The sequence below is a fragment of the Aquarana catesbeiana genome, linkage group LG08, assembly GCF_042186555.1.
Source record: "Aquarana catesbeiana isolate 2022-GZ linkage group LG08, ASM4218655v1, whole genome shotgun sequence".
NCBI lineage: Eukaryota > Metazoa > Chordata > Amphibia > Anura > Ranidae > Aquarana > Aquarana catesbeiana.
Window position 1 is genome coordinate 23,830,162 of NC_133331.1, and position 15,372 is coordinate 23,845,533.

General features: G+C 38.4%; 1 protein-coding gene across 3 annotated transcripts in view; it reads left to right on the top strand.

Moving 5' to 3' along the window:
* LOC141105642 (alpha-2-macroglobulin-like) overlaps positions 1-15,372 on the top strand; it is a 353,065-nt gene that overhangs the window by 66,690 nt on the left and 271,003 nt on the right. For all 3 annotated transcript variants that reach the window (XM_073595615.1, XM_073595613.1, XM_073595614.1), the window contains exons 4-5: positions 2,600-2,652; positions 9,473-9,493. In XM_073595615.1, coding sequence (XP_073451716.1) covers positions 2,600-2,652; positions 9,473-9,493 — 74 coding nt within the window. The remainder of the gene's footprint in view (positions 1-2,599; positions 2,653-9,472; positions 9,494-15,372) is intronic.

Below are 15,372 nucleotides of genomic sequence, written 5' to 3' on the forward strand. Positions count from 1 at the left end.
GTCAAAGCAATAACTGCAAGGCCAATAATAAATAACAGGTTATCTCTTCCGATTCCTCAACATGGCTGGTTGACGAACGGCCATTCAGAAACAAACTGCAAAGAGCGAAATGAAATGCGTGAATCAACACTCGCAAAACTTCTACTAACACAAAATTAGCAGAAGGAGACCAAAGGGTGGTGCATGACACTTCCTCTTTATAGTCTCGTAGTATGTCTAATTCGTCACTATGTTCGTGTTTATTGGCTGACAATTCCTTGCCGTTTGTATGCAAGACAAGTTCCTGGCCAATGCCCTTTGGACGAAAGTCTGATGTTTTGTCTGCAGAAAATCCGATCGTGTGTACGAGGCTTAACACCACATGTATGGCAAGATCAAAAGGTATTTTCTGTACTTGCTGAAAATGTTCAGAGCCTGAAAAGAGAAAATTGATACATCTAAAGACTGGTAATTTGCAATATACAGTGCCTTGAAATTTTCCATTTTGTCATGTTACAACCAAAAACGTAAATGTATTTCATTGGGATTTTATGTGATAGACCAACACAAAGTGGCACATAATTGTGAAGGGAAAGGAAAATGGTCAATGGTTTTCAAATGTTTTACAATTAAATATGTGAAAATTGTTGCGTGCATTTGTATTCAGCCCCCCTGAGTCAATACTTTGTAGAACCACCTTTCACTGTAATTACAGCTACAAGTCTTTTTGGGGATGCCCCTACCAGCTTTGCACATCTAGAGAGTGACATTTTTGCCCATTCTGCTTTGATGAATAGCTCAAGCTCTGTCAGATTGGATGGAGAGCGTCTGTGAACAGCAATTTTCAAGTCTTGCCACAGATTCTCAATTAGATTTAGGTCTGGACTTTGACTAGGCCATTCTAACACATGAATATGCTTTGATTTAAACCATTCCATTGTAGCTCTGGCTGCCCCAGTCTCAAGTCTTATGCAGACTCTAATGCCGCGTACAGACGATCGTATTTTCCAACAACAAAAACCGTGGATTTATTTCTGACGGATGTTGGCTCAAACTTGTCTTGCATACACACGGTTGCACAAATGTTGTTGGAACACAATAGCCAGTGCGGCTCTTCTGCTTGATTCCAAGCATGCAAGTGCGTCGGAATTGTGTACACATGATCGGAATTTCTGACAACAGGTTTTGTTGTGGGAAAATTTGAGAACCAGCTCTCAAACATTTGTTGTCGGAAATTTTGACAGCAAATGTCCGATGGAGCATACACACGGTCGGAATTTCCGACAACAAGCTCACATCGAACATTTGTTGTCAGAAATTCCGATCGTGTGTACGCGTCATAACAGGTTTTCTTCTAAGATTGCCCTGTATTTGGCTCCATCCATCTTCCCATCAACTCCAACCAGCTTCCCTGTCCATGCTGAAGAAAAGCATCCCCACAACATGATGCTGCCACCACCATGTTTCACGGTGGGGATGGTGTGTTCAGGGTGATGTGCAGTGTTAGTTTTCCACCACACATAGCATTTTGCTTTTAGGTCAAAAAGTTACATTTTGGTCTCATCTGACCACAGCGCCTTCTTCCACAAGTTTGCTGGATATTGCCTCTCGCAAACTGCATATGGGACTTCTTATGGCTTTCTTTCAATAATGGCTTTCTTCTTGCCACACTTCCATAAAGACCAGATTTGTGGAGAGCACGACTAATAGTTGTCCTGTGGACAGATTCTTCCACCTGAGCTGTGGATCTCTGCAGCTCCTCCAGAGTTACCATGGGCCTCTTGGCTACTTCTCTGATTAATGCTCTCCTTGCCCGGCCTGTCAGTTTAGGTGGACGGCCATGTCTTGGTAGGTTTGCAGTTGTGCCGTACTCTTTCCATTTTCATATGATGGATTGAACAGTGCTCCGTGAGATGTTCAAAGCTTGCAATATTTTTTTATAACCTAACCCTGCTTTAAACTTCTCCACAACTTTATCCCTGTCCAATCTGTTGTGTTCCTTGGCCTTCATGATGCTGTTTGTTCACTAAGGGTCTCTAAGAAACCTCTGAGGGCTTCACGGAACAGCTGTATTTATACTGAGATTAAATTACACACAGGTGGACTCTATTTACTAATTAGGTGACTTCTGAAGGCAATTGGTTCCACTAGATTTTAGTTAGGGGTATCAGAGTAAAGGGGGCTGAATACAAATGCACGCCACATGTTTCACATATTTATTTGTAAAAAGTTTAGAAAACCATTTATCATTTTCCTTCTACTTCAGAATTATGTGCCACTTTGTGTTGGTCTATCACATAAAATCCCAATAAAATACATTTACGTTTTTGGTTGTAACATGACAAAATGTGGAAAATTTCAAAGGGTATGAATACTTTTTCAAGGCACTGTATACCATTATACCATTAGCTTTTTGGTTTAACTGGGCTTCACTGTTTGTCTATCAAAATGTCTGTAATATTTTTAATACTATTTTATTATGTTAAATTAGTATGGTTTCATCTTACCTACCCATTATGGGTTTTCTATACACAAACAGCGTGCATAGTGTTTGTGAATTTGTGAAGCCAAGCTTCTCTAAAGTCGAATAATAATATTAATACTTTATTTATGTTTGCAGTTCAATTTAGAATTCTGGCCATCAATGAAGATTACCAATCAGAAAACAGAATGGTAAGTTTTCAAGTTAAAACAAACCTGACATAAGAAAAATAATGAAGCTGCCATTGTTAACCTCTTGAAAACGCAAGCTGCCTGGTTGATATGTAGAATCTTTCTTTCAGTTCTTAGAGTAACTGACCTGGAATTCGTATTAGGCTGGCCATACATTATACAATTCTATTGTACAATTTTCATTTAGATTTACCAAAACCATATAATATGAGGTCACACCTAAACACTTTCAATTTGGATGCAATCAGGGAGGCCCTCCTACTACACAGTTGAAGGTAAATCTAAAGGAAATTGAATTAGAAAATTGGATAATGTATTACCAGCTTCAAGAAAGTGAAATAAAAGGCTCATGTTCTTAAATACAACTTGTTCTGGGCCTATTGAAGAAAAAGGATCAGCATGACATAAAGGCAACACTATTTTTTTTTTTTCAGGAAATGTTGCCCTGTATCTAAAAAAAAAAATGTAATACATTGTAACTTACCAGTCCTTAGATGTAGTGACTGACAAGTTCTGAAAATTCTTTGAGACCGGAAATAAAAGCAGCTGGAAATTTGTGTCGTGGGGGGTGTGCTATAAATAGATTAGCAGAGAGCTTGACTTGTAAAAGCACAGCTCAGAAAGCATTTTCCTTCTTCTGCCAATGTGGAGGGGGGGTGTTTTTCCTCCAATCAGCTGTCACACAGACTATGTTAGAACGACACTCCTACTGCTGAATGAGGAAGTGAAAATTCTTACCCGATGTAAGAATTCGAAAGAATATAGCAAGATGAAGACTGCAGATATACATGTAAAATGTATGTAGGGAGATTTGTTTCATCTCTGTGTATTATCTGAGGCTGTTCACTTCACTGGGTATAGGAGAGGTATTACGCCCACTTTAAAGTGCTAGTAAACCCTTACATATACTCAGTGAAGTTATTGGCCTTAGTTGATATACAGATATGAAATAAATCTTCCTATATAAGTTGTACCTGTTTATCTCTTCTCTATAGCCGTTCAAAATGCAGAATTCATAAACCTGTCGGAGGTGGAGAGTTGAAATTACAGTTCAGTGAGGAGAACTCTGAGAGCTGATTGGAGGGAAAGGACATACATCACCTTCACACAGCACACAAGGAACACAGCTGAGGCTGTCAATCACAGGATGTGTGCTGGAGCTCTCCCCCTCCTGTCAACTTTTTTCTCTTGATGTCAGGAAAACTTTCAGAAGAAACTCATGCAGATAGCAGAGAAACAAAGCCGCAGACTGTCAGAAACCATGAATCAGACTGAGACAGAAGTACAGTTAAATCTCACTTGTTTAATGATAATTAAAAAAGGTTAATGTAGTCAAAACATAGCCAGAGTTCAGAAACCGGAACGGATAGTCAGACAAGCCAAAATGTCAGGTAGCCAGAGATGAGTGTAGTAGAACAGCAAGCAGGATCTGGAGCCAGAAGAAATGTCAGTCAAGCAAGTCTTTAAGGCTTCATGTACACGGGACGTTGTTCAACCTCTCCTGAACGATTTAACTTGACAGCTAGAAACCGGCGTCTTAAAATGGCCATTTAGCCACATTTATATGCCACGTTTAGTCGCGTTTAGCTGCGTTTGCGTCTAGAAGCCTTTGAATTTTTTTTTTTAACCACTTAAAGACCAGCCTTGTTTTGGAATTTAGGTGTTTACATGTTTAAAGCAGTTTTTTTTGCTAGAAAATTACTTAGAACCCCCAAACATTATATATTGTTTTTTTTTCTAACACCCTAGAGAATAAAATGGCAGTCATTGCAATACTTTTTTTCACACTGTATTTGCGCAGCGGTCTTACAGGCGCACTTTTTTTTGAAAAAAATCACATTTTTGAATAAAAAAATAAGACAACAGTAAAGTTATCCCATTTTTTTATATTGTGAATGATAATATTATGCCAAGTAAATTGATACCCAACATGTCACACTTCAAAATTGCGCCCGCTCGTGGAATGGCGTCAAACTTTTACACTTAAAAATCTCCATAGGTAACATTAAAAAAATTCTACAGGTTGCATGTTTAGCGTTACAGAGGAGGTCTATGGCTAGAATTATTACTCTTGCTCTAACAATCGCAGCGATACCTCACATGTGTGGTTTGACCACCATTTTCATATGCGGGCGCTGCTCACGTATGCGTTCGCTTCTGTGCACAAGCTCGTCGGGGCGGGGTGCTTTAAAAAAAAAAAAAATCTTATTTATTTTATTTGATTTAATTCATTTTTATGCTGTTTTTTTTTTTTAAATATTTGGGTCACTTTTATTCCTATTACAAGAATACATTCCTTGTAATAGAAAAAAGCATGACAGGTCCTCTTAAATATGAGATCTGGGGTCAAAAAGTCCTCAGATCTCATATTTGGACTTAAATGCAATTAAAAAAAAAGTCATTTGAAAAAATTACAAAGAAAAAATGTGGCTTTAAGAGGTATGGGCAGAAGTGACGTTATGACGTCGCTTCCGCCCTGCAGTGTCATGGAGATGAGTGGGGGCCATCTTCCCCTCACTCATCTCCATGCACAGCAAGTGAGAGGACGCGATTGCCCCTACTGCTACCGATGGCTCCGGAGGGGGGGCCCTCTCCCGCCACCGATAAAAGTGATCTCGCAGTGAATCCGCCACAGAGACCACTTCTATCTTGTAGCCGACCGCCGGCCGAAAACGGGGATACCGGGGTTATGGTAGCTAGCTGTTGACAAAACAACGATATCCGTCCTCAAAAAAGGGACGTACATCGGCGTGCAGCGATCAGCAAGTGGTTAAATAGCCAAAAATGAAAAACGCCTGTAAACGAAACGCGTTTGGCATTTGAAATGCCTCTAAACATAGCTTCAGAATGCAATTTTTTGGGTTAAAAAAGAAGCCTCCAAACACAACTGCCTAGAAACAACTATAAACGGCCCTGTGTACATGTACTGATAGGATAACATAGAGGAGGGTTCAGGAGCAGTTGAAAAAAATGCCCAACTACTCCTAAACGTCCGTTTACCAGCAGCAGTACTTATAAACCCTTTTACTGGCATCGGCATATGTCAGACATCCGTGGCATCGGTGGGTTTTGCACACACTGTAGTATGTAAGATGTTATGAGTGCGTGTATGTTTGTTGGAAGTGATTGGGCGGCAGTACAACTTGTGGCATGTAAAATGTCACTTCCAATTTCAGGTGTCACTTCCCCTGGCCGCTGTGTCCAGGGAAGACGCTAACAGAGCATGCTCTGTGTTCCATTAGCTTCTATAGAAGGCAGACTATGAGTCTTAAAGAGTAGATTATGTAATATAAAGAAAGTTTTAGTGGAATAAAAGTGTAAATAAAAAGTTCCATCCCTGCAATTAAAATCCTCCCCAAACTATTTGGAGTCTTTCCCGATACCTAAATACACATGAACGCAAACATACATGTTGAAGACGCCTACGCAGAAAAAATAGTTCTAAGCCCATTATCCTCAGTTAACTTTATCCTGATGACCTGTAGGAACTTTTAAAATGTTGTCTATAGAAAATATACAGGCGCACACTATTTTAACCACTTCAGCCCCTGAAGATTTTACCCCCTTCCTGACCAGAGCACTTTTTACAATTTGGCACTGTGTCACTTTAACTGGTAATTATGCGATCATGCAATGCTGTACCGAAACAAAATTTGTGTCCTTTTTTTCTCACAAATAGAGCTTTCTTTTGGTGGTATTTGATCACCTCTGCGGTTTTTGTTTTTTGCACTATAAACAAAAAAAGAGCAACAATTTTGAAAAAAAAACAGTTTATTTAACAATATAATAAATATCCCCCAAATTGTTTTTAAAAAAACACATTTATTCATCAGTTTAGATCATTATATAGTCTTCTACATATTTTTGGTAAACAAAATCGCAATAAGCTTATATTGATTGGTTTGCACAAAAGTTATACGGTGCCTTGCAAAAGTTTTCACCCCTTGGCTTTTTACCTATTTTGTTACATTACAGTTCAATGGGTTTTTTTTATCTGAATTATATGTGATGGATCAGAACACAATAGTCTAAGTTGGTGAAGTAAAATTAGAAAAATATATACATAAAACTATTTTTCAGAAATAAAAAACTGATAATTGGCCTGTGTGTATGTATTCCCCCCCCCTTTGTTATGAAGCCCATAAAAAGCTCTGGTGCAACAATTACCTTCAGAAGTCACATAATTAGTGAAATGATGTCCACCTGTGTGCAATCTAAGTGTCACATGATCCGTCATTACATATACACACCTTTTTGAAAAGGCCTCAGAGGCTGCAACACCTAAGCAAGAGGCACAAACACTGCCATGAAGTCCAAGGAACTCTCCAAACAAGTAAGGGACAATGTTGTTGAGAAGTACAAGTCAGGGTTGGGTTATAAAAAAAATATCCAAATCTTTGATGATCCCTAGGAGCACCATCAAATCTATCATAACCAAATGGAAAGAACATGGCACAACAGCAAACCTGCCAAGAGACAGCTGCACACCAAAACTCACGGACCGGGCAAGGAGGGCATTAATCAGAGAGGCAGCACAGAGACCTAAGGTAACCCTGGAGGAGCTGCAAAGTTCCACAGCAAAGACTGGAGTATCTGTACATAGGACGACAATAAGCCGTACGCTCCATAGAGTTGGGCTTTATGGCAGAGTGGCCAGAAGAAAGCCATTACTTTCAGCAAAAAACAAAATTGCATGTGGGAGACTCCCAAAATGTATGGAGGAAGGTGCACTGGTCTGATAAGACTAAAATTGAACTTTTTGGCCATCAAAGAAAATGCTATGTCTTGCACAAACCCAACACATCACATCACCCAAAGAACACCGTCCTCACAGTGAAACATGGTGGTGGCAACATCATGCTATGGGGATGTTTTTCAGCAGTCGGGACTGGCAAACTGGTCAGAGTTGAGGGAAAGATGGATGGTGCTAAATACAGGGATATTCTTGAGCAAAACCTGTACCACTCTTTGTGTGATTTGAGGCTAGGACGGAGGTTCACCTTCCAGCAGGACAATGACCCCAAACACACTGCTAAAGCAACACTTGAGTGGTTTAAAGGGAAACATGTAAATGTGTTGGAATGGCATAGTCAAAGCCCAGACCTCAATCCAATAGAAAATCTGTGGTCAGACTTAAAGATTGCTGTTCACAAGTGCAAACCATCCAACTTGAAGGAGCTGGAGCAGTTTTGCAAGGAGGAATAGGCAAAAATCCCAGTGGTAAGATGTGGCAAGCTTATAGAGACTTATCCAAAGCGACTTGGAGCTGTGATAGCCGCAAAAGGTGGCTCTACAAGGTATTGATTTTAGGGGGGTAAATAGTTATGCACGTTGACTTTTTCTGTTATTTTGTCCTATTTGTTGTTTGCTTCACAATAAAAAAATTAAAAAATCTTCAAAGTTGTGGGCATGTTCTGTAAATTAAATGATGCAAATCCTCAAACAATCCATGTTAATTCCAGGATGTGAGGCAACAAAACACGAAAAATGCCAAGGGGGTGAATACTTTTGCAAGGCACTGTAGTGTCTACAAATGATGAGAAAGATTTATGTCATTTTTATAGCATTTTTATATTTTTTAATTTTTTTTACTAGTAATAGCAGCGATCTGCGATTTTTAGTGATACTGCGACATTGTGACTAACAGATCGGATACTTTTGACACACTTTTGGGACCATTGACATTGGGAAAGAGATCAGTGCTATAAAAATGCACTGATTACTGTGTAAATGTCACTGGTAGTGTAGGGGTTAACACTAGGGGGTAATCAAGGCTTTAAATGTGTGTTCCCTCAGTGTGTTCTAACTGTATGGGAATAGGACTGAGTAGGAGAAGAGACATATCCTACTTAGTAGGAACAAATGACATGTCTCCTCTCCTCTGACAGCACAGGGATTTGTGTTTTTACACACACAAATCCCCGTGCTGGAGCTCATGCACGCAATCAGACGTGGCTGGTGGCAATCACCGGCCATGCTCATCGGGTCCCCCTCTGTGCCCTCTGGATGGCGAAAAAGGTAAGGACGAACCCATATAGGATTTCGCCCAGTTGAGCCATTGTGCCGCAGTATATCTGCGTTAGCCAGGCAGGTTCCAGTTAAGGTTTGACGTTTTAAGTATCTTTTTAGTCAGCGCAACCTCCTCTTTTATATTTTACCAAAAAATGGGTAATATATTCTGTTTGTGTGCCCCAAAATGAACTTGATTGTATTTTTTACTGAAAAAATTTGCACTTGATAACCCATTGCACAAATATTGTGTGACATAAAAAATTGGAACTACCATTATTTTATTCTCGAGGGTAAAAAATACATTCAGACCACTTTCACACTGACGCGGTTTTCAGGCATTTTAGCGCTAGAAATAGCCTCCAAATGGTGCCTGAAAACCTCCTCCCATTCATTTCAGTGTGACTTTTCACACTGGGGCGGCACACTTGCGGGACGTTAGGAAAAGTCCAGCAAGCAGCATCTTTGGGGCAGTTTGGGAGTGGTGTATACACCGCTCCCAAAATGCCCTGCCCCATTGAAATGAATGGGCAGCCTAAAAAGCGCTTCAGAAGTGCTGCAACACAAGCGTTTTAAACCCCTTCCTTGGGGTTAAAAGCGCCCCGCTAGCGGCCGAAAAGTGCTGCTTATACAGTGCTAAAGTGCTGCTAAAACAAGCGGTGCTTTAGCGCTGATGCGGCCGCAGCCTTAGTGTGAAAGGGGTCTTAATGGTGTATCTACAATTACAGTACTACAATAATTTGTGTCTTTATATCTGCCTAGAGTTCAATTTAACTGTAAATAAAATGTTTTCTCCTTTTTTCTTTTTCAGCTTCCAATTGTAGAAATACAGGTAAAAAAGTATAACAAATCTATTAGCAACATGCTGGTAATTATGGTGACTTGGCTAAAATAATAGTAATGTCTGACTACATGCAAATTCCTATCATCATTCATTCACCACCTGAATTAAATATATATGACACTCCCTGTTTAATCTGTACTTAGAAATAGCATAGCCTCTCATCTCAAAAGGAGTTTTTTATAAAGACTATAATCAAGGGTTCCTGGGCTCATTTAGGTGCCACCCGCACACTGAACAAAGCACCATCTACTGCCAAGGTAAACACTGAGTACCTTTTTATTGTAGTGCTGGGGTATACAGTGGTTATAGAAAAGAATCACTCCCTTTAAAATAATCACATTTTTGTTGCTTTTTAGCCTGAAATAAAGACAGACACAGTTTTTGTTTTATCCAGCTGCATTTACTCAGTGCAACGTATAAAATCCATGTGAAAGATATAACATCAACGTGTCAGAATTTTTTTTTTTTTTTTGAAAATTCAAAAAGAGAATAACTGAGTTGGAAAAAGGATCACCCCCTCATGTCAGTATTTTTTTTTTGTTGGACCACCTTTTGCTTTAACTCCAGCCTTTAGTCTGTTGGGTTATGTGTCTATTAACTTTTCACATCTAGACTTTGCAATATTTGCCCACTCTTTGCAGAACTGCTCAAGTTCAGTTAAATTTGATGGTGATCATTTGTCGACTGCACTCTTTAAGTCATTCCACAGACTTTCAATGGGGTTTAAGTCTGGACTCTGCCTAGGCTATGCAAGTACATTCACCCTTTTTTTCTCTACAGCCATTTTTGCTGTGTGCTTCAGGTCATTGTCATATTGGAAGGTAAACCTTTTTCCCATTGACAACTTTCTGGCAAAGGGCAGCCGATTTTCCTCAAGAATTTGATGGTATTTTTGTCAGAAACCATGGAATCAGGCCGAGACAGAAGTACAGTTAAATCACACTTCTTTAATAATAAAAGTAAAAAGAATAAACGTAGTCAAAACGTAGCCAAAGTTCAGTAACCGTAATGGATAGTCAGTCAAGCCAGAAGTCAGGGATCAATGTAGTGGAGCTGCAAGCAGGATCTGCAGCCAGAAGGGATGTTAGCAAAGCCAGTCTTTAAACAGGAACGCAGGAGATAGTTTCTTGTGATGTAACCAAGGTTTAGGCAGAGCTCCTCTGGACTGTACAGCTTAAGTAGGCAGGACTGATGAGCAGGATCATCAACAGCTGAGTAACTGTGGAGAGAGATGGGAGCTGGCAATTAGCTGACAGCTGAGCGGCCAGCTCAGAGAAGGAAGGGCTGAGCCCAGCCCTGCCCCATCTATTTTTCTTCTATCCTGACAAGTGCTCCAGTCCCTGCTGCAGAGAAACACCCCCATAACAGGATATTACCACCCCCATAACAGGATATTACCACCTCCCATGACAGGATATTACCACCCACATAACAGGATATTACCACCCCATAACAGGATATTACCATCCCCATAACAGGATATTACCACCTGCATAACAGGATATTAGGACCCCCATAACAGGATATTACCACCTCCATGCTTTACTGTAGGAATGGTGTTATTTGGATGGTGAGCTGTATTGGATTTCTGCCAGGCATATTGTTTGGTAAACAAAAATTCCGGCAACACAAATGCTTCTTCTTATGTTCCTTTATTGAGCACAAACAGCAGAGCTACATCTAAAATGTTGACGCGTTTTGGCCCGAAGCCTTCCTCATAGCATACAGAATAACAAAAAAAATCAACTTTCTATAGGATATTACAACATGCCTCTAACTAATAGGGGCAATGCATCCTGGTCATTTGGTGTTGAGGCCAAATAATTAAGTTTTTGTCTCATCTGACCATAACACCATAATACCTTTTTCATGTAGCCTCAGAATCTTCAGGGTGCATTTACGTTGGTCATCTGCTGCCCTCTGCCAGAAAGTTGTCAATGGGAAGAAGGTTTGATGTGCAAAGTTAGTGTAGACAAGCCCCAACAGACTAAAGGCTGTAATTAAAGCAAAATGTAGTTCAACAAAATACCGACAAAAGGGGGGTGATCCTTTTTCCAACTCAGTGATTCTGTTTTTAATTTAAATGTTTTATTTTTTCTGACATGTCAGGGTTATGTCTTTTTAGCGAAATAGAAAAAAGAGGGTGCACCAACCTTGTGCATTATCCTTGGATATATTTTATTAAAAAAACTAAATTAAAAACTACTCACAAACACGTGAAAGAAAAACACAATATAAATAGCCTTCAGATGATGGTCTCACGGCAACAGACTCCAGATGGTAATGAAGAAGATTTAAGGGCCACTGCCAGCTGAGGCGTTTCAAAGGGATACCTTCTTCCTCAGAGCCCAGCAGTGTTGTCTCCTTCAGCTCCATATATATATATATATATATATATATATATATATATATATATATATAAAAATATATATATATATATATATATATATATATATATATATATATATATATATATATATATATATGTATATATAAATATATATGTATATACACACACACATACAAAAGTGTGCACTCATGAGGCACCTCCCAGAGGGGTTCAGAGGTCCCACCCACAGATTGTGGGCGCTTCTCAGCAAGAAGGTGACGCCCAATTCACATAAGAGGACATACACACACCTATATGATCGACTAGCTAGGTACCCATAGAACAATGCAGATGATGTTACAAACATCTGTACTCACAGTGAGTTGTCAAAAAAGTCTCTCTCTGTCAGTGCATAGACCAGACATATACAATAAGTAATCAAACGACAACAGTCAAAGAGTGGGCACACATGATGGGCAAACATAGTGGTCCAGAATTTGGTCCTACAAATAATTATACAGAGACCTCTTTTTTCTATTTCACTTTTGACTACTATTATACCCCTATCCCTGAGGGCAGCAAGGCCTGAGGCGTTGTCCACTATGAACTCTAGCCCACCTGGTTGGCTCACTTGTGCGCAGGAGTATTTGTTTTCTGCTATCAAAATGTATGTCTTTTTAGTTGCATGTTATGGCCTCATGCACACTGGACATTTTTGAACGTTTTTACAGCTGCTGTTTTTGGCTTCAGACGTTTTTTTTTTTCTACAGTCAATAAACTGCCCATCATGTTATTCTATGTGTCCATGCACACATAGGCTGTTATCAGCAGTTTTTGGCTGGGGTGTTTTTTTGGCTGTAAAAAAAAACCCAAAACGAGTGCGTTCTGAGAGGAGTTATTCAGCTGTTTATTTAGCTGTAAAAACGTCAAAAAAATGCTGATAAACGCTCAAAAATGTGGCTCACCAGTGTTTTTTAATGTTTTTGATCCATTGGAAAAAAAAATTAAAGAAAAAGACGCTAAAAAATGCTAATAAACACTAAAAAGCTCTATTGCAAAAACTTTGCAAAACTTTGAAAAACTCACTGCAAAACTACTGGCGTTTTTATAACCTTATTTTAACGTCCAATGAATGAGGCCTAGAAGTTGCACTAGTAAATACAGCTGGCTAAAATAAAAAACTGTAACTGTCTTCATTTCAGGCTGCAAAGCAACAAAATGTGATCATTTTAAAGAGGTGGATCTTTTCTATACCCAATGTACATTCACTGACCTTGAAGTTTCCATCCTCCCTGCATAAAGTTAGTTGGTCATCAAAGTTTTTTTTGCAGATGCTTGGCTTGCCAGTAGCTGTGCTGTTGTTTAATGATTTTGTCTGGAAATGGGTTTTTGGGGTGGTTGAATGCTTTTCTGGTAAGAATTAGACTGGTGTTTAGCTATTGTAAGTAGCTAAAGTATACCTGTGACTGGCAATGGTATTGCTGTTTGCAAAGTGTTTTGCCTTATTTTACATTGCAACACTTCAATAAAGCTCTGACTTTGCCCATTTTTTAACTCAAATTTGTTTCTGAGTCATTTTTGGACAAGGCTACTGTTAATGGAGTTCCATAGTAGGGGCTCTTTCACATAGGCAGCCAGGGTGGGGGGGGGGCAGTAAACAGTCAGTTGAGCTATGGTTTTACTGCCCCTTGACTGCCCACTAGACATGTGCACTGTCAAAAAGATCCTTTCGTTTTGGTTTCATTCTGTTTTTTTTCTTTCGTTTTTTGAGTCATTCATTATGATCACAATTCTTAAATTCAAAGATTCGTAAATCGAAAATTCGTAAATTTGTAAATCCAAAAATAAGAAAAAAAACTAAAATTCAAAAGAATAACTAACTAATAATAATTAACTCCGAAAATCGAAAATCCGAAAAGTAGAAAATTAGAAAATACAAAAATTCAAATATCTGAAATAATAACTAATAATAACTAACTATGAAATTATAGGTATTGGAATTTCCTTTCAAATTTGGCTGTTAGTGAACGTAACAAATACGAATTTATCCGAAGTTACGAATTATACGAAATAACGAAGGCCGCAATATGGGTGTAACATAAAACATGGTCCCAAAGGTGGACTGTGACATTAAATAAGTTTTCATGGAGGTCTATGCATCAGATTCAAAGTAAGAACAACTGAGGAGGAAAGAGGGGGCAGAGTAGACATGTGCACTGCCGAAAAATCTGTTCATTTTCATTTTATTTGGGGTTTTTTTTGTAAATTTGAAAATTCAGAATTCGTAAATTTGTAAATTTGTAAATTCGAAAATTCGAATACTCAGGAAATTGAATATTCGGAAAATTGAATATTTTCGGAAAATCGAAAATCCAAAAATACGAAAATTCGAAGATTTAGAAATCCTAAAATTTGGAAATTCAGAAATTCGAAAATTTGAAAATAAGAAAGAAAATCCGAAATAATAACTAACTAATAAAAACTAACTATGAAATTATAGGTATTGGAATTTCCTTTCAAATTTGGCTGTTAGTGAACGTAACGAATACGAACTTAACCGAAGTTACGAATTATCCAAAATAACAAAGGCCGCATCTAAACAAATGGAACGGAACAAATTAATAATAATAAATACTACTAATAATAATAATAATAATAATAATAATAATAATAATAATAAGTTATTATTATTTATTATTATTAATTTGTTACATTCCATTCATTTATATGCGGCATTCATTAGTTCGGATAATTCATAACTTAGGATAATTTTGTTATGTTCATAAACAACCACATTTTAAAGGAAATTCAAATACCTATAATTTCATAGTTAGTTATTATTAGTGAGCTTGTTATTATTTTGGATTTTCAAATTTTCATATTTTCTACTTTTCAGATTTTCCAATTTTTTTAAAATCTGCATCTAAACGAATGGAACATAACGAATTCAAATTTTTCCGAAGTTACGGATTTATTTTGAATTTTTGAAGAACGAATGAAACTAAAACGAAAGCGGACACATTTTTTGGCAGTGTAATAATAACACTTGTATTAATAAAGTAAATAAATGTGCATTTATTACAATTTTGCATTCAAACCTACAGAGCATTGCAACCCAATTCAGTGCATCATGGGTGAAAATCACAGTCTTCTGCATTGTCTCCTGCAGGCCCATGTCCTTATGTAAATTACAAGTGTGTTGATGTCATGAGACTTGTGCTGGCGTGATCTGTAAATTCCCTTGTCTCTGTGGCAGATGGGACGTGTAGTCTTCCCATTTGCAGATTCCTGTGAATGGGTGTCATGGTTGTGTGAGTGGAGCCAAACAAAATAAATAAAAAAAAAGGATGCAGGGAGTGCAGGGAGAAACACCCTGTGATTCATAGAAGGGGGGTTGAGGGTGGATGGTTGGAGAATGTAATCACTTTTCATATATGGGTGTAACATGAAACATGATCCCAAAGGTGGACTGTGACTTTAACCACTTCAATACCAGGTACTTATACACCTTCCTGCCCAAGCCAATTTTCAGCTGTCA